At 39.4% G+C, this 20289-nt stretch overlaps 2 protein-coding genes across 5 annotated transcripts in view; both read left to right on the top strand.

Annotated features, from left to right (window-relative positions):
- The window catches only part of LOC109037219 (small G protein signaling modulator 3 homolog), a 74354-nt gene that overhangs the window by 15015 nt on the left and 39050 nt on the right, over window positions 1–20289 (top strand). For all 4 annotated transcript variants that reach the window (XM_072299307.1, XM_072299343.1, XM_072299415.1 and 1 more), the window contains exons 6-12: window positions 4121–4251; window positions 5287–5520; window positions 12178–12272; window positions 12847–12992; window positions 14811–14908; window positions 17081–17260; window positions 19148–19258. In XM_072299307.1, the coding sequence (XP_072155408.1) occupies window positions 4121–4251; window positions 5287–5520; window positions 12178–12272; window positions 12847–12992; window positions 14811–14908; window positions 17081–17260; window positions 19148–19258 (995 nt within the window). The remainder of the gene's footprint in view (window positions 1–4120; window positions 4252–5286; window positions 5521–12177; window positions 12273–12846; window positions 12993–14810; window positions 14909–17080; window positions 17261–19147; window positions 19259–20289) is intronic.
- LOC140224438 (uncharacterized) lies at window positions 5528–10540 on the top strand. Its single transcript, XM_072299450.1, has one exon. The coding sequence runs from the start codon at window positions 6449–6451 to the stop codon at window positions 6800–6802; it is 354 nt and encodes a 117-aa protein (XP_072155551.1). The 5' UTR covers window positions 5528–6448; the 3' UTR covers window positions 6803–10540.

Here is a 20289-nt window from a genome sequence, read left to right as displayed (position 1 = left end):
AAAATCTCAAGAGAAACCTTGCATGTTCTGGAATTGTAGCCTCCATGCTCATTCCTCGATCTTATCTTGATTATATTGGAAGTATAAGCTCTCTAGAATACTCCTCTGCTTTTCTCACTGCCTAGTCTCCTCATATTTTGTTCAACTAAAGTAAATTCTATCGTGAATCAAGGATCATTCAGAATAGAAGAGTACTAAATGAGGGGCTTGGAGGATAAAGGACCTAAGTGTAATTTTCGAAAAAAATTGAGATAATAATGATTTCAAGTAAATCTAGGGTTGAATTAAATTCTGTGAAAAATTCACTGTAGTCCAGTCAATCTAGCATTTTATTTTGCGAAAATCGGAGGAGAAAAAAGTAAGACGGATCCCCTTGTAATTTTGGTTGCTGAATCCGAATCTGATGTTTGCCAACAAAAATTTTGCCCGGAAATGGCCGCCATCTTGAAAAATGGCGGAAAATCACGTTTTTCCCCCAAAATCTCACTTATGGGGTTTTCGACAATATGAGTTATTTTCATTTTAAAAGCACGTAAAATTTCCTATCAAACGGCCTTTAGATTTTTGAAATCGAACCATTAGGGTAAAAGTTATGGGCGATCGCGTTAGGGGTGGTTTTACGGGTTGATGAGTTTTTCGTAAAATTTGCTGTATAAAAACGCTGTAACGCCGTTGGAAGTGAAACAAAAATTCCGAAAATGGTTTGCATATGTCCCCCTTGGTACCAGTGACCCTCTGCCATGAAAAAATCCCCCACCCCCGCCCCTCATTCAATGTGCACTTTTTCAATTAAATCACACTAATTACAGATGTCGAAAATGAATGCAAAACCCTCATGGACCACTTGGTTTTCCAACTCCCATCGCCCCCCTTAACCCCGTTATGAATCCCCTCACCTACCCCTCCCCGCCTCTCTATTCCTCCACCCCAAACCCTCATAAGCCATATAAGAGTCACTGAAAGGATTCTGAAAGCAAGAATTTTTTTTTTTTTTTTTTTTTTTTTATAAGCGGGGAAAATCTTTTAAAGACTTCATCTTAGACAGCTAGGAACCCAAGATGGGTGTGTGGGATTTCCATCCCCCAAAAAACCCCTCCGCTTTGGGTGAGCGAATTGGAAAAAAAAAAGAACTGAATGAATGTTGTCTTGAATAGCTGTTTCTCTGTAACATTTTCCATAATTCCGCTCCAACCCGGTAAATTCGGTTTTACACTGACTGCTGTAATTACAGAGTGAGAAGTCGCTTTGACTTTTTTTTTTGGAACTTCGGTTTGCTCTTAACTTTTTTGTTATTTAGAATTATAGTATGAAGTAGGAGCTTCAGAGAATCTGGAATGTCTGATTCTGCGTTCTTAAAAAAAATCATCAGATGCAGGATAGTTTTCTGTGTCGTAAACCTTCGTTCTGATATCCTCGAGAATTATTTTTGCAGCAGTTTCCATGATACGTAGCCTTTCAGCATTTTTATTACTTAAAACCTGATTTTACCAAGCTTTGTTGAGAATTTTATCACCAAAACCATGAAAAGATATCACCGATTGGTTTGGTTTGGTTTGGTTATTTTTTTAAGAACACAGAATCAAACATTCCAGAGTCTCTAAAGCTCCTTCTTGATACTATTATTCTAAATAACAAAAAAGTTAAGAGTAAACCGAAGTTCCAAAAAAAAGTCAACGCGATTTCTCACTCGGCAATTTCAGCAGTCAGACCTTGGTTGTATAATTCGCCCATCCAAATCGGAGTTTCAGCGTATGTGTGCAAAAAATTCGGATGGAAAAAATTGATTGCTGTATTGAATTCTCTCGCATATGTTGCACCATACCATGAACTTTTGAAATTTGAAACCGCTGCTATTTTGCATGGACCCTTAAAAATCAATTTTTACGCTTTCTTTCAGTTCATATTCGATAATGCGGATTTTAATAGTCAGATGCTTGATGGAATGAACACCTTCCATGGTATGGGCGGCGTAATGTGTATCACACCACAATCATCAGTTCACCCTGATCAAGTAATACCTCGTAATTTATCTCAAAATCCGCCGGCGAAATAGCTCGGGCCTCCGAAGTAACATCCGTTAAAATTTTTGAAAAAGAACGCCACAATGGAATGAAAAACATCAGAATTCTTGATTTGCAGACTGTCAATTAATTGCCTGATCGTTATGAAACCTTAACGCCGGATTTGTTGTGGATTTATGAACTTTTGATTAAAATACCGAATTTACCGAGTTGGAGCGGCTTTATGGAAAATGTTATAGAGAAAAAGCTATCCCTGGTGAAAATTATCAATAGGAGCTGCGTTATTCAAAATACCATAGGAATTCTTACAGCCGTATATAGAAGGCGATAGAAAATTATATAACTGGCTGTAGAGAGCGAAAAAAATTACACAAACGGGCTACACGAAACGATAAAAAATTATACAGCCGGGCTACACGAATTAAGCGATAAACAATTATACAGCCAGGCTATGGTTCTTATCGCCGGGCTGTACAGTATATCGCCTGGCTGTAGCTTTTTTGCCACGGGCTATGGCTATAAGAAATTGCATTGTTGGCTACAGAAGCTATAGGAAAACTTACAGCCGTCTGTCGGTCTATAATATCTTGGAACACATATCCTACTGCCAATTTTTACCAGGGATTCAAGTCAACATTCATTCAGTTCTTTTTTTTCCAATTCGCTCACCCAAAGCGGAGGGGTTTTTAGGGGGTGGAAATCCCACACACCCATCTTGGGTTCCTAGCTGTCTAAGATGAAGTCTTTAAAAGATTTTCCCCGCCTATAAAAAAAAAAAAAAAAAAAAAAAAAAATTCTTGCTTTCAGAATCCTTTCGGTGGCTCTTATATGGCTTATAAGGGTTTGGGGTGGAGGAATAGAGAGGCGGGGAGGGATTTGTGGGGAGAGGGGTAGGTGAGGGGATTCATAACGGGGTTAAGGGGGGCGATGGGAGTTGGATAACCAAGTGGTCCATGAGGGTTTTGCATACATTTTCGACATCTGTAATTAGTGTGATTTTATTGAAAAAAGTGCACATTGAATGAGGGGCAGGGGTGGGGGATTTTTTCATGGCGGAGGGTCACTGGTACCAAGGGGGACATATGCAAACCATTTTCGGAATTTTTGTTTCACTTCCAACGGCGTTACAGCGTTTTTATACAGCAAATTTTACGAAAAACTCATCAACCCGTAAAACCACCCCTAACGCGATCGCCCATAACTTTTACCCTAATGGTTCGATTTCAAAAATCTAAAGGCCGTTTGATAGGAAATTTTACGTACTTTTAAAATGAAAATAACTCATATTGTCGAAAACCCCATAAGTGAGATTTTGGGGAAAAAACGTGATTTTCCGCCATTTTTCAAGATGGCGGCCATTTCCGGGCAAAATTTTTGTTGGCAAACATCAGATTCGGATTCAGCAACCAAAATTACATGGGGATCCGTCTTACTTTTTTCTCCTCCGATTTTCGCAAAGTAGATCCCTTTTTTGGGCCAGATTGACTGGACTGCTGGTAAAATCAAATTTTTAAGCATCAAAATGTGAGTTTGAACTTCCTGTCTGCCATGAGGCTTCATAAGTATAATTTAAAAACTGAAAACACGTTTTACTCGAAATAGCAAACACTGCACTCAAGCGCCTTGTCCTTCAAGCCTCTCAAATGAAAAATAAAGTAATAATAAGTCAAAATCTTGTGAAAATTCAACTAGATGAACAGTTTCTACGTTAACAGAAGAGGATTATTGAAGGCCATTATTATTAAGTAGTCATTAGTTTACCCCTCCCCCTTTCTCCCTCCCTTCTCAGTATAGTGATCATAATATTTAGACAAAATCAATAATTTATTTTTTCTGTACTTGTGCACATCATGCAGCTTCAAGTGAAAGTCATGCAACATAGGACTTGTTCTTTGTGTACCTATATATTTTTCCCCCTCTTGCAATCATGAATCAAGATTTAAACCATTTTTCTTTCCCAATAAATGATAGTATTTGAAATTTGAACCTTGAATCCATCTTTTTAACCCCTGAAATTATGCTGCGCTGCCATGACTATGGAAATGCCTGTTGAAATAACTTTCCTTTTTATACTCAAAACATTTTTATTTTATCTTTAGGTACTGCCAAGGAACAAATATGGCTGTTGCATCTTTACTGCTTCTATTGGAGGAGGAAGATGCGTTTTGGCTAATGGCAACTATTGTGGAAGATTTGCTCCCTGCATCTTACTTCTCCTCTTCAATGATCGGTACATGTTTAGCTTTAAATCTATGCACAATTTTTCCTTAATTCCTCTTTTTCACCAATGTCCTCTCTTCATTTTTCATTCAATGAAAGAACCGCTCAGTGAGACAAGTCTGTAATGATCAGTAAAATTTTTATTCGGAGACCTACAGAAGAAACAGATCAAAAAAATTATTTTTACTCACTTGCTTTTAGAATTTGAAAATTAGACGCATTTTGCTGGCTTTTTCTCAGCATCCCGAATGTGACTCTTTTTTTTAATGTCTGTAATGACTTCTGTTGGCCATGGTCTTAACCTGTTGCTCTATAGTTTTCTGACGTTGCAAAATTTTGATTACTCTAACTTTCTGGTCTGTCAACAAAACAGTTTAAATGAAAATAGTCTACTACAATCACATTACATGACCATGCTTTTGAAAATGATCCGTAGCTGGCTGGTGATATACACCAAAAATCATAGTTTATCTAAATCAGCATTTCATAGAGCATGCAACATTTCATAGCATCTCATTGATGTTGTTTGAGAAAACTGCATTGTTCCGCTGGTGATACATTTTGCTATCCTAGCATTCCTCTTTGCTGAGCCTTCCTTTTAGTCTCTTACAAAGTTGTTTTTATTGTTCCACTTGCAATTCAGGTATTTTCGAAAAACTAAATTAGCCTTTCAGTTGAGATTTCCCTTGGGATAGAAAAACTTGTTTAGCTGATGAAGATGTAAAAATGATTAAAGGAACAAACTGAATTGCCAAATTAGTGGTGATCACTTGAGTGTAAGAAATGCTACGTTAGCAGGAAAATTTGCCCCAATTGGCGTTCCATGCAAAATGCTCAATAAGCCATTTAAAAAGAGCTGATTCTGGTTATATTTTTTTCAATGTGAATGTGATGGGTGATTGCCTTACGATGGTTGAATCAATGTTTGTAGAGGTTTCCTCGCATACCTGGCACAGTGGTACATATTTATTGAAAACAGTTAAACTACAGTTTTAATTTTTGTGATCGCTACTTTAACTCGTACTTTTTTCTCTCTTCTATCCAGGTATTCAAGCTGATCAAAGAGTTCTAAGGTCTCTAGTCAGTAATTATTTATCAGAAGTGGACAATGTGCTAAAAAACCATGATATTGAACTTTCTTTAATTTCTCTTCATTGGTTTGTTACATTATTTGCATCTGTGATTCACATGAAGGTTCTTCTTAGGATATGGGACCTGTTTTTTCTAGACGGCTGCATAGTATTATTCCAAGTCAGTTTAGGAATGTTGAAAATCAAAGGTTCGTTTTTTTTTATATTTGTTTTAATCTATTTTCTCACAAAACCAAACTTAATACTTTGCATGACACCGTGAAGTAAATGCGCTTCAAATCAAGACTGTTCAGCCACATTTGCCCAATGTGCTCAAGTAAGATAGGGTTACCATAATCAGGGAATACTGGAAAATGTCAGGGAATTTTAAAACGAAGTGGTTATTTGGCGGTACAGTATCCTGACTAGAAAGTCCTCTAAGAATCGCTAAGATGTCTTTAGTGAATGACTTTTCGACCGCTGACTGGAAAACTTCCTACTGCTAAGGTGCCTTTACCGGATGACTTTTTAATGTCCTACCGTTAAGGTGCCAATATTAAGTATACATGCTGCAGGTAACATCATAATGCTAAGCACTTCAGGCGGAATGAAAATGCACTTAGGTAATTCAGTGCTTTAATGTTCAGGTAAACTTTAACTGTTCTCCATGAGCACTTCAAAATTTCTACAGTTAAATGCACTTAAAAAACTTACGAATATTGCATTGCTATTACATGCAATCAACACTTTGACGAAAACACAACTGATCAGGGAAAAGGTGCAAAATTTTTAGGGTAGCCTGAAACTATGAAGCCGGTTTCTGAAGTGTGTACTGGTGGGCTATTGATTTTGACTGCTTTTGAATGTAAAGACTGACTATTGTTTGTCCCAGATAGGAAGAGCGCTGGAAAATCAGAATAATTTGCACGATGTAGAAGCAAGGTATCGTTCGTTCTATTGATACCCTTTTAATCACCGAGTCAACCTTGCATTGCACAGAGGGCTGGTTATGAGCTCCGCGGCGCGGCGGCGCCTTATTGGTAGATGGTAATCCATCAATGAGGGATATAATGCAGTCCATTCCGTGCTTAATTCGCACTCGTATTCTGAACGTTACTGGAGCAACACCACTGGACGATGGCAGCAAAAAATGGAAAGAGGCAAGTGCTCCACTCGCAAGCTTGCAAATTTGTCGCTCGAGTCATCAAGTACTTCGAAAAGGAGAAGCAGAACAACGGACCCTTACTGGGCATCAACCAAGTCTTGGAGAGGACTGCCCAAAGGCTAGACCTTGGATATTGTACTGTCAGAAGAATCAAGAAGGAATCCGAGCTTGTGACGTCGCAGAAAAAGTCGAAGTTTTCAACACCTGGGAAGACGCGTAAGAAGAAAGGCAAGGAAGTAGACGACTTTGATGCTGAAGCTATTCGGAGGCATATATACGGTTACTACCGTGATAAAAATGTGCCGACGCTGGATAAGCTGCTGTAATCTCTGGCTGAAGCTGACCTTTAAAAAAGCTCACAATCTGCACTTCACCACCTTCTCCAAGAACTAGGTTTTACCTACAGAAAACTGAACAATTGCGTCGTTCTCATGGAGAAACCAGCAATTGCTTTGGCGAGGTGTTTCTTCTTGCGCTCTGTCCTGAAGATCGACTGAGAAAAAGTTATTTTCCTGGATAAAACATGAATCAATAAAAACACCTGCTCAACCCACAGCATTTCAGATGGTACCGTCAAAGCACACATCAGCGATCCCAAGCTTGGGAAAGGAGAGAGACAGATAATTTGTCATGCTGGCAGTAGCACAGGATGGATACCTGCACCTCCCCTAATTTTTTCCTCGAAGAAGACGGGTGACTACCACGAGGAGATTTCACGAGGTCAAAGAGCTTTTCCTAGAGGCTGTTTTCTAAAAACAAACAAATTTTCTACGGAGGATTGGAAATCTTACGCCACGCATGTGAAGAATGAAGTCGAGGCTGCCTGTGAACGAGAAGGATTGGCGGATGAGGAGGTTGAGCAATTTTTGATCCATCTATGCGCTGATGACGAGGAAGAATCTGATTGGTCTGAATCTGATGACGAAGCAGAAGACAAAACAATGGACGAAAGCGTCGCAGGTTTCCTGAAAGAAGACGGCTACAGCCTCGGAATTGAGTTCTTGCCCCCAGAAAAAGATGATCACAACAGTAATCATCTACCTAATGCTCAAGATGTTATTAATCTTTGAGCCTCGTCGAAAACGGCCCTTTTCAGGGCCACCAAATTTTGAGCATCCCCTCCCCCCCCCTCCACTTCGTTCTCTCTCATTCTCCTTCTTAATAATTTAAGCGTTTGGGACCAAAATCTGGGAGCAACATGCCATACTTTTAACAGTCTCAAACAACGGGTACCCTCTGAACTACAGCAGAACAGACTGGAAAAGAAATAATCAAAAAATATTTGCAGCTACGCGTATGGAAATGCTGCTATTCAGCCACATATCGAGGCTCCTGTGACGCTAAGGCATACCTCGATTTTCACGTGAGGCCTGTAGTTGTCTATGCAGCTTCATGCTTTTCGGAGCTCACGTAAAAATGGAGATAAGAACTTTGGTCAGAGGAGCGACGATTAATGTCAATAATCAGGGATTTAAATCGCCTATCCTGGTCTGGAGATGCGAAGGGAGTATGCGTTGCCTCAAAGTGACTTGTGCCCCTCTGTGCGATGCATGTGAGAGGCGACGAGATGACAAGTGACGAGGGTGGAGGCACCCCCAACCCGCCAAATAGTGCTAATTATTCTGATTTTCCAGCGCTCTCCCTATTTGGGGCAGACTATAGTTCAAAGTTCGTTTTGTTTTAGACGGTCAGGGTGTCTAGCGACCGGGAAAACCGGGAAAGTCAGGGAAAGTCAGGGAGATGAAATTGGTCCGGGAGAAGTCAGGGGAAGTCAGGGAAGAAAAACGCAGAACCGGGAGAGAAGCGAACTCCCGTCGAAGATCGCGATTTTTTGAATAACTTCACGGCGCTTCGATACTTAGCCGTGCAGCGCTCTCTCCTGGTCTGAGGTGCCATCTGAACCGTTAGTGCTGACGTAAATAAAAAGACTACATAGCGTAGTCTCTTTATTCTATGGTGCTGACTAGTGGTGCTCCCTCTCTCTATCGCTGTGTTGCGTCCGCGACGCCTCCTTTAGCGTCCGCGACACCTCTGGAAGTGCCCCCGACGCCTTTTGAAGCGTCCACGACGCCTTTAAAGCGTCAGCGACGCCTCCTTCAGCGTCTGCGACACCTTTGGGAGTGTCAGCGACGCCTGTGCAAGCGTCCGCGACAACTTTAAGGCGTCCGTGACAACTTTAAGGCGTCCGTGACGCCACCTTAAGCGTCCACGACACCTCTGAAAGTGTCCGCGACGCCTTTTTAAAGCGTTCACGACGCCTTCCAAGCGTCCAGGACGCCTCTGGTAGTGTCCGCGACGACTTTTGAAGCGTCCATGACGCCTTACGCAACTTAAGGCGCGTCTGTCCGCGGCGTCCTGGACGCCGGCGGAAAATGCTGCTACCGAGTCGAGGGCGAGAAGACGCTCACATTTCGGAGCACGGCACCTTAGGAGCGGAATTTGTGGATTTTTCCCGCTCTGTCCGCTGTCAATTTCTCGAATTTTCGTTGATCGGACAGTATGCTTTGAGCCGCGAAAATGGCTGGAGGCGCTTTTTTTTTTAGGAGGGTGTGGATTCGATCGACAAGAATCGACCGAAAAATAAAAACGTGAATCGATCGACACCGATTCGATGGACAAATTATTAAAAAAGCGGTGTCGATTCGATCGACATGAATCGATCGGAAGAAACCGTGAATCGATCAGAAAAAAACGTGAATCGATCGGAAAAAAACGTGAATCGATCGGAAAAAAACGTGAATCGATCGGAAAAAAACGTGAATCGATCGACGAGAAATGATTGACAATTAATTAAAAAAAAAAAACCGGTATCAAGTCAATCGACATGAATCGATCGAAAAACCAAAACGTGAACCGATCGACGTAATTCGATTGACTCACAGGTTTGTCGATCGACTCATAGGTTTGTCGATCGATTCACAGGTTTGTCGATAGACTCACAGGTTTGTCGATCGATTCACGGCTTTTGTCGATCGATTCACGGCTTTCGTCGAACGATTCACGGATTTTGTCGATCAATTCACGGCTTTTGTGTTCGATTCGCGGGTTTGTCGAACTGAACACATTCGAAAATATGTAGGAAAAGCAGCGGACTGAGCGGAATTTGTCGGTGTCTCCGCTCCGATCTGTTGGCGACAGATCGGAGCGTCCTCCATCGGCGTTTTCCGCAGCGTCTCTCCGCCGCTAAGGTGCCGTCCCCGCGCAAAATCATTAGACAGATTTATCGGCGTCTCTCCGCGGCGTCCAGGACGCCGCGGACAGACGCGCCTTAAGTTGCGTAGCTTAAAGCATCCGCGACACCTCTGGAAGTGTTCGCGACACCTGTGGAAGCGTCCACGACAACTTTAAGGCGTCCGCGACGCCTTCTTAAGCGTCCACGACACCTCTGGATGTGTCCGCGACGCCTGTGGAAGCGTCCGCGACAAGTTTTAGGCGTCCGCGACGCCTGTGGGAGTGTCCGCGACACCGCTTGAAGTGTCCGCGACGCCTTTTGAAGTGTCCACGACGCCTCCTTTAGCGTCCGCGACGCCTCCTTTAGCGTCCGCGACACCTCCGGAAGTGAACTATTTCTTCCTCTATTTATTTAATTCCCGAAGTTGCAAATGTCTATAAAGTTTTTTGAAGTACGCAAAGATCAAGTTGATGCAATAGTGGAAGAAAGAAAAGAATCTTTTTTACGAGAGTCTCCGTTGACACCATGACACCCAAAGACCGCAGAAAGGTTTTATTCTTGAATTGTAATCCATCGCTTTGAAGGGTGGAAAACATCGTACAGACTGAAAGCAAATCTTGGTAAAAGGTCATGAAAAGTCAGGGAGAAAGAAAATTCAATAGGTCAGGGAAAACCTTGAAAGTCAGGGAGAATGAAAAGAAAAATTTGCTAGACACCCTGTAGACGTTTAATGTATTTTTGTTAAAATGTAATTTTTTCAGAACTTTTTGAATTTAAAAACTGGTTACTTTTTCAATACAACTGTTATTCTTTATGATCTCCTGCCAGCAATTAGTAATGTTTTAAATAATACTGTTTTGTTTCAACACAATTTTTTCATTAAATTATTCATTTAAACGATAGAAGGGGGGGGGGGGTCTGGCCAGCCTTACGTAATTATTTGGGGGAGGGGGTCCAGGCTAGCCTTACGAGTGCCTTATGGGGGGGAGGGGGGTTCTAAAAATCCAAAAAAGTGCCTTACGTAATTTGTGAACGGCCCCTTAGCGGTAGGGGTTAGTGGTCATAAAATTATCCAGTAAAGGCACCTCAGCGATATTTGGAGGATTTGATGGTCAGGGTGCCATACCGCCAAATAACACCATCCATTTTAAAAAGTAAGGGATTACCTGAAAATGTTAGGGAACATGACAAAAATGTCAGGAACAACAATCACCTCTACTTGTTTTCTAGAATGAATTTCACATCTCGAATAACAAAGAGTGACCCTAAGAATGGCACAATTTGGGACCGTAGGGATTTTTCTAAAACCGGCCCAAACGATATCTTATGGTACCCTAAAACTCTGGTAAAAAACGTTTGCGTTAGTATTCGCACAGTTTTTGCGAAATGGGGGGGAGGACAAAGTTGCCAAATCGCGATCATTCTTGACAGCATTTTTACAGCAAAAAGACAGAAAAATATTTATAAAAGTTACACCTTCGATGGGGTTCTTATTAGGCCCCTGCGCATATAACTGTGGTCAATTTCAACAATTTTGTCGGCACAGTGGTCCAAAATGAAGAGGAGTCGTGGACGGAACAGGATTCTTTGTCAAACTTTTTAAAAATAGAAGTAAAATTGTTGCTCTCCTGCAGAGTTCATGGCTAATAATGTTCTTATCGGGCCTTAATGCATTAAATTGTGTTCAGCTTCACAAACTTTCATCGCTCAGTGGTCCAAAATGGGGGAATTAGTGGATAAATTAAGATCCTCTGTCAAACTTTTTAAAAATGAAGTAAAACTGTTGGTCCCCTGCAGAGTTCAGATCCTGTATAAATTCATGTATTTAATTTTTTTTAATTACCGTTAAATGTCAGACCATATTGTTCACAGAACTACAGTGGAAATTGGATACATCGACCTTCTAGTGACCAGCCTCATTTGGTTTTTATATCCGAATGACATTATAACCGATACACAAATACTCTGAGTTAATGGGATATTAGTCACAGGACCTACCAGATCGCTCGTCATTACAAGCGATGTTGTAATATCGGATTTCCACTGTATGTCATAGATTAGATTTTGTAGCATCATTTGTTTTTGCATTGCATTAAAAATAATGGGTAAGCTTCTTCACCACATCACAGTACTAATATTTGAAGAAGTTTTTTGTTCATTTTATCTTATTTTTATTATTTTTCTATTCTGTTTTTGTTTATTTTTTCCTGTTTTTTTCTTAATTTTTTCCCCCGTTTTTTTTGAAAATTTTTTTTGTTTTTTGTTTTTTCATTTTCTTTTGTTCAGAAAAAGGTTCAACTTCTTTCCTTAGAATAAGATGTGACAGAAACTGTCCACAGCTGCAAACTCAGGCTTGAGAAGTTTCGGTTCTACCATCCAAGTGTAGTAGAAACTGCTCTTGAATGTGTTATATGCACTATGACTATGAAACTGTTCTTGTCAATTTAGCAGATGTAATTGCATCTGTTTTCTAAATCAGTCCAATTTTTTCACGTTTTATTATAAGGTTGTCCATTTTTGTTTTTTCAGAATCGATGCTGCAGAGTTTGGAGAATGCAGCTGATATTTTTAACGCATTGTCAGATGTTCCTGGTAGCATTTATGATGTAGAAGAGCTAATCAGGGTAAGTGACCTTTATAATTACAAAAAACCTTGAAAATGGAAGCGAAAATTCCTTTACTTGAATCACGAAATTTTCGCCAGTGAAAAGTACAGTAAAATCTATTTTTGTTTTCAAACCAAGTTCTATCAACAACAACTTTGCGCATACGTGCTTTGCTGGGCTGGGAACCAAGTCCCCGCTATCTTCAAAATCGAATTAACGGAGAGGATTCAAGTGGGCTTGGTTCCTTTCTATGAATTCGTCCTCCGACTTGATACGATCCTCCACAAAACCAAGTGGTACTTGGTTCCTTTCTCTGATTTGATTTCGCCCATTTAAAAAGAAGCAGCAGGGAACCATTGACCGAAAACACAGATAATTAAATTGGTAAAACATTTATTTCACCTTTATAGGTGTCAAGAAGTCTCTCATGAAGATACTAGTCAGTAAAAATTCAAATTTCAACCATTCCCATCGGATTAGAATTGCATGAACAGTAATCCTGTCACCTCAATTTTCTCAAGATCAGCTTGATGTGGCTTGGTTCCTTTCTGCTTAACGTGGTCCAGTTATGATGTTTCCATTTTTTCCTCAGGTCTCTTTTGAGGTAGCCTCAACAGTCAACCCCATCATGATTGATACTCAACGGAGAAAACATCTGGCTTTTATAATGGCGGACCAAAATGGAGCAGATGGAAGCATTGATGCTATTTCAAGTTTACCCAAGCAGCGGCTGAACAGGTTTGCTTATATTTTCATTCAAGGCAGGCACCAGGGGAATTTGGTGTATTAATGCAAAAGGAGTTTATCTGGTATCCATTGGAGATAGACATTAACTGAAATCTATCTAACTGCAAAAAGTTCAGTTTCTCTTCCAAAATAGATAGAGGAGGAGCGGAGGCCAGGGTGGCATGAAACGAAAAAAAGAAATGAAAGATCGGAACTTTCAGTGAAATATTTCATGAAATTTACGAGGCTGTGAAATATTTCATATTTTTCAGGGGCTAAAGTATGCAACCTGCAGTCAAACATACGAAAATAGAAGAAAGTCACTATTTTTACATTTTCTGAAACTTGAAAAGGTACCGGTATTTTTCAATATCTTTCATCAATTTCTGAAAATATTTCATAAAATATTTCATGTGAAGATTCAATATTTTATTTTTCATGAAATTTTGCCACCCTGGCGGAGGCTACTGTCACCTTAAAAAAATCTTCATCTAACAGTACTCGCTCGCCACAAGTAAATTTGTGATTTTGCAATCCTATTTCTTACTTGTTTGGGGCTGCTCATATAAAGTACGTAATCTTCTCGGGGGGGAGAAGGGTCTGAGTCCGCGATATGCGATCGTTTTCAAGGGAGGGGGTAAGAGGCCTTTAGGATTGTACTGCATAATACTAGAATATTTCGAAAATCTTAGAGGAAAATTGACGCAAAGTAGTAATTTTTCATTCAAAATTCATCACAAAATGCTAATTTGTGAGGGCCAGATGGATCGACGCACTTTGTAGTGTTTTTAAAGAGGTGCAAACATGGAACATACCTGGAAGAAGGATCGGTGAGGCTTGGAAGATAAAGAGTAGAATACGTCAGAAAAAGAATTCATGCTCAGCATTTCAGTGGTTACTTGATCAGCTTCAGCTGTGATACCGTTCTAAATGGACAGGAGTTTTAAGATTTAACATCTGAAATATTGTCAATTTTGTCTTGGTGCAATAAGAATCAAAAGCCTGATCTGTTAAAACGCCTGACTGGGTAGCATGAGGTTTCAGGTTCGTGTCTGCCTGGGGCCAGATATGTTCATTTCATTAAAATAAATTTAAATAAATTGCTCGTCGAGCTGTGAGTCAAGCTGTACATCTGGCGGCCTGACGAGCACGCTTTTCCCTTACTGCTGAAATTATTGTAGTAGGTGTGGTATGTGAGTTCTTTCTATAACTTAATTAATTATTTTTAATAAATGTTTTGGTCCCTATATTACATACGCTCAATCCCCCTCCCCTGTTTACAGTAAGCTGACTAATATATGAGTTTTAATATCCTAGGACTGTATTACTTCGAAACTCTTATAACAGACTCTCCAGGCAAGTTTCTAATGTTTTACTCTCTCTTCTCAATGAGATAGCAATGATGAAAGTCCCAAACTGCGTATCACGGTTTGCAACATTACAGACTTTGTGTCTTATTTCAATTCTTAAATGGATGAACTCTTCAATGTCATTTCTTAAGAACTTCTGTGATAATTCTTCTCTGTGGGAAGAGAATTCTGAAAAACTTACAGAAATGATGTTGATTTGTCTGCATTAAGAATACATAAATCGGGAGTGGAGATTTTTAAACACCACAAAAAAGGTACGTGGTTTGGAAGTTTCACCGTCAATGTGCATTCTGCTCAGGTTAGAAGATTTTTAATTAGATCATGAATACAAAGCAGTTGACACCTTGAGTTTAATAAATTTTCATCAGGCATACCTTGAAAGAAAAAAAAACAATGACATTATACTCCCTTTTAAATTTTATTGGACGAGTATTTACTATGCCGTTATTTTAAATTTCAGAAGACAATTCAAAAAATCAAAGTCTGTCATGCAGCTGTTATTATTTGGCCTTGAAACTGATGAAGAAGATACCAAGAATAAAAATATTCGCCAAACTGGTATGATATCCAACCTTGTTCTTTCCTTTTTTGGTTGAGCAACAAAAACTGCATTGAGAATATCGTATAAATGAATAATCAGTCCACAGAAAGAGACAGCCACATATGACCAAGGAGAAAAAGCCTTAGTACTTTGTCCAAGAGAAAAAAACCCTAGTCTATGATCATTGACAGTTGATGGATTAGGCTGGACCATCTCTACCTGTAAACAGTCATTATATTTGGTTCTCAGTCTTAATTTTTAACCATCAGAGATTCATTTTTTATTTTAATAATTACTCTATACATACTAGCCGTCCCGGAACGACTAGTATAGAGTAATTATTCGGCGGCTAGACAGGGGGCTTTGCCCCCGGACCCTCATCATTCAATCCACGAGTGATTGTAGCCTTGCCAGCCACATGCGTGTCACTACCACTTTGATTACATTCTAGAGAGTTCCAGAAACAAATGTCACTCGCCGTCCTGCTGCACTTTTTTAAAAGTATAAAAATATTCTAGATAGCTCCCGAAAGGATGCGACAAGGGCATCACTTTAATTGTGCATCGCCTGGAGACTATTTGAGGGAGTTCAAAAAATTTTGGGCAAAGCTATTGTCAGTCATGACACCTTGCGAAAGTTCGAGAAAATTCTATAAAGTTCTGGAGAGGATTAATAAGGGTCATCGTTTTCCTAACGGTCACCTGAATGATGAAAATTCGAGAGAGTTATAGAAAGTTCCAGAAACAGTTACTACTCGTCGCCATGTGACGCCCTCCTTATGTCTTGGAAAATTCTAGAAATTCTTGGAAGGACGAAAGAGGAGCCTCCCTGGTACCGGCTGCAGTGCTTGCAGAAACTGAAGAGGGGGATGGAAAGGAACCACTGGCCACGGCTGCGTAGTGTTCTAGAAGCCGATGAGCGCGGCGCGATACGGGGTGCGGGTGGTGGGGCGGGGACTCGGCTCTGCAGCCGGCGGAGGACGGGTGTCGCGGTGCTGTGAGAAGGAGGGAGGCTACCGCTGCGGTGAGCGGTCGGTGGGCCTGCGCGGCGCGTCGCGCGGGGGGGGGGGGGAGGAATTCCTGGCACGAATTTTGTGACCTTAGAGCTACAATATAACGATAATAATATGTGTATTTGATGATCTCAATCTTGGACATATCTCTCATTCAGAAACAGATTCGTGAATTTTTCACTCTTGGCTATTTCCTTGTAATTTTCTATTGAAACCTCTAGTGTAAGATGTCTGTTTCCAATTCAGGGAAAGATTAACCTTGCAACTTAACATTTGTCAGTCAAATATCTATTTTATGTCTATCTAAAACTCTAATGTTCTCGTTTATTCCATGATAATAAAACCATTGATGGTAAAATTTTACTGTAACAAATTACTGTGGGTTGGCAATAACAATTTTCAAGTGAAAATTCGCTTCTCTAGTAACAATTTAATTTGAGCAGGAAATTCCTTTGTTTAATTGAATACTTTTTACATTAAAATTTCCTGTGAGGAACAGATTTTGCTTTAAAAAAATACGGGTTTTCACTGGACTAGGAAGAGTTTGCTTCCTCATAGCTTTTGTATTATGCTTTTACCAATAGTACACCTCCAGACAAGGTATGATTTGAAGCATTCTGATATGATATATGTTTCCTCCTAAAAATTTTACTTACAACACGATTTGCGAAACAAAAACTATTGATAGAAACTCCTGACAAAGATAGCCTGTTTTTATTCAGCATTAGTTCCAAAAAATTAGAATTTCCAACTAGCAAGAAAAACAAGAGTCTGCTTGAATCGAAATGCCAACGGCGACAGTTTTGGCAAGCTTCTCAACGAGCAGGGTTCCATCTTCATCCAATGTCATTCAAGGCACAAAAAATGTGCAATAGCTAAGCACAGGTGTCGGTATTGAAGTAGTCATATATTCACAGAGTAAAGTCTGTCATGGCAACGTTTAATGTGCAATACAACTTAAGTAGATTATTTTATTCTCAAGGAGTGTGAAGTTTGAATTGTCAAAAAAAATAAATTTCTTGGTTAGGAGTTGCTTTCAGTAATTTTCTTCATACAAATCGTGTTCTACGTGAAATTTTGATGTGAAAACCTGCCAATTAGAATGCATTAATTCGTACCTTGTCTAGTGGTCCGTTTTTTAAACCAAGTTTCACTGTTGTATGTTTCTTTTTCACAGAAATTTTAGTAGACTTAAGGCAGAGTATACTTTTGGTTGCTCGGCATTTTGGTTCTCTTGACCCAAAATTTAGCAAAATTACTCTTGTACCTGATTATTCACTTGACAGTCATGCTAAAGATCATGAGGCTTTTTTAGACGTTTCAAGGAATCGAAAACGAAGAGCAAAAGCACTATTAGGTAAGTTTAGAGATTGGAAAATTTCGCTGTTATATTTTCCCAATTTTGCTCTTTTGTCCCCGAATTCCTCTCTTATTTATTGCCGATTTCGCCGTTATTTTTGTAGTGCTTTTTACGTTTGACAGCTGAAAATGAAGCTTTTAATTTGATTTAACAAGCCACCAGTCTCTCTCTATAGTCCTATTTTACAGAAGCACATGAAAACTATTAATTTTTTCTTGATTAAAAAATATCAGTGGCGTGGCATGCTTTGCGATATATCAATAAATTTGCCATTTAAATCGATTCTGCACTACAGCTTCAAATGGAGAAATATTGATAATCGATCCTTCACGCCACGCCACTGAAAAATATCTGTTGCTAACCTTGGGAAGGCACTTTCTATCAGTGTGCGTCCGTCTACATTTTCTTAATTATGTTTATGCCCTGGTTGCCGCAATTTTTTCCATCAGTATTTTGATGCCATTGGCGAATGTTGATAGCTAGTTGCCCATGACGACCAATGCTCAAAAAAAAGTCTGTAATTTCTAATTTCTTGACTTTGAAAAAAAGTGTGGCAAACTTCGTCTCACACACTTATAAACGTAAATTTCACGAAAATGCACGGATTTTGCCGATTTCGCGGATTCCACGAGATTAAGTGAAATCCGGGAAATGGCGGCGAAATTTTCTAATCTCTAGGTAAGCTATTTAATAAAATATCTTCTTTTGCCTGTAAAGTATTATCCAATGATGAATCCTCCTTTGATTAACTCGGGACAATCTTGTCTAAAGCCGACTGCAAATGGGGATATGCAAGTGGCACATCGATGCCGCTGTGTTGAGTGTTGATTAATGCAAACTGCGAGGGCCCTGCAATTTGCACGATCACTGATGCAACCGATGAGCCACTTGCAGTCACTTGCAGGTCCCCATTTGCTGTGTGTGCAGTCGGCTTATTGTCAATCAGCGGCCAAGGAAGAATGCTGCTCACTTTGCAATGGGCGACTTTACAGGAAAAAGCTTTGCCATTTTTGTAATTTTTGAGCTCAAGTTTCCATTTTTTATATATTATAGTGTCATTTCAGCGCTCCCATACAGAGTTTGAAAAAACTTAAAACATCACCTTTCCGTATTTTATACTATATGTAGAATCGCAGAATTCAGCACTGTTCCTGATTACTTTTTGCCAAAATTGTCAGTTAAGCGGTATTTTTCCGTAGCCATCGTACTGGAGTTTTGATTTATTTTTATTCGTCAGTTGACTCATCCAATCAACCCTCTACGTTCCAATGATTTCATGTTGAGTGCCTGAAGGCTCATAAATACTTTTTTCTTTCGTTCATTTTAGGCCTTTTAAACTTGAATGATTCAAAACGGATACAAGTGTTGAAGACAGACGTTTAGAGTGAATGGATGGCAACGATTTGCCATCATTTGGTTCCAACTCATTGAAATGTTATGAGAATTCTTTTTTTACCACAGACAGCATTGGTTTTGCAAACTTTGGTTTGTAAAAAATATTACTTACACACGTTGTTCTCCAGAAGGTAATCTGATAATTAAGTTCATCTATTGCTTATCACTCCAGAGTTAATAACAATATCTGAACTGAGTTGGAGATGATCTATTCGTTATAAATACTCTTGATTGACTGAAGCTCCTAGTTTTTTCTGTAAGCTAGCTGCTAGTCTATTATCTTATGGATGTGATCATAATAAAAAAGTAAAAAATGCCCCATCCTTAATTGTTTTGTTTCGGTCCTCAGGAATTCACAATTAATTTTTAGTTTAGGTATAGAGTCAAAAGATAAGTGCTGAATTGATTCTTTTCAGGAAAAACTTCTCAGTCACAAGATAATTCATAGTGAAAGAGGATTCATGATTTCTGTGTTGTTAACTTTTGCAGACTTTGAACGCAATGATGATGATGAACTTGGGTTTCGAAAAAATGACATAATCACAATAGTTAGCCAAAAAGATGAACATTGTTGGGTTGGTGAATTGAATAGCTTAAGAGGTAAGGTATCTCTAATTCCTATCTAGTTCTAACAGAGTTTATCAGAAAGGAACCAACCCTCATTTTCGAAAAAATTGAGTTGAGAATGTTTTTGAGTTCCACAAGCCGTACATTTTCTCCTGCCGAAAATTGAAAGTAAAAAAAAAAGGAATTATTCTGTGAAAAGAGGGGTTAAAGTTTATTTTCTACATTGAGCCTTATGCAGGAATAAAACTTCAAACCTCTTTTTCTCAGTTTCAATTCAATGTGGGTTGGTTCCTTTCTGATGAACTTGGCAATTCCAATTCTAATTCCAATTATTTTTCCTTGTATTTTTCAATATGTAGATTTTTAAATGTATGAAAGGAAAAAAAGTCAAGTTTAATTGATCAGAATTTTTTCCTAACCACTGATTGGCTACAACCAGCTGTTTATCTCGGATTGAGAACCACTGGTTTTAGTGGTCAGGGAAATGCAGAGGTTTGGAGCTGGTATCAAAGCCCATTGCACGATGTTGTACACTGATCATGCTTCACTCATGATCCTTAGGTCAGTCGTTCGGGAGGATAAAATCGAGACCTGTCTGCGCATGATGTCACTTGTGACCGAGGGAAAATTCTAGAGACTTGTTTCAATGCTTTTCTTATGGGAGGGACACTTTTTTAAATTTGGAAGTGAAGTTATAAAGGTGATGGAATCATCCATTTAAATTGATCCTTTAAGGAAACAAGTTTCTGAATATTTATTATTTTGCAAAGAGAGGTTGATAAGTACTTCCTTTCTCTATTTAAGGTGAATTTTCAGCTGTAGTTCCGAAAAAATCCACCATGTCGCGCTGCTGAAATCCGGCTCCGAAATCAGTGATTATTTAAATATCACAATAGATATTTTAAAGTCTAAGACTCATAAGTTCTAGCAGCGTACGTCTGGAATCCTTAGAAACAAACGCAAGCTTTGAAAGTTTAATAATAAAAGCTATAACTTGATCCCCGTTTCCCTTATGGGATATCTGTAAGTGCAAGAGAGGCAGCTCACGATGGAAGAGAGATATC

The sequence above is a fragment of the Bemisia tabaci genome, chromosome 1 (assembly GCF_918797505.1).
Source record: "Bemisia tabaci chromosome 1, PGI_BMITA_v3".
NCBI classification, from domain to species: domain Eukaryota; kingdom Metazoa; phylum Arthropoda; class Insecta; order Hemiptera; family Aleyrodidae; genus Bemisia; species Bemisia tabaci.
This window is presented reverse-complemented; position numbering and strand designations above follow the sequence as displayed.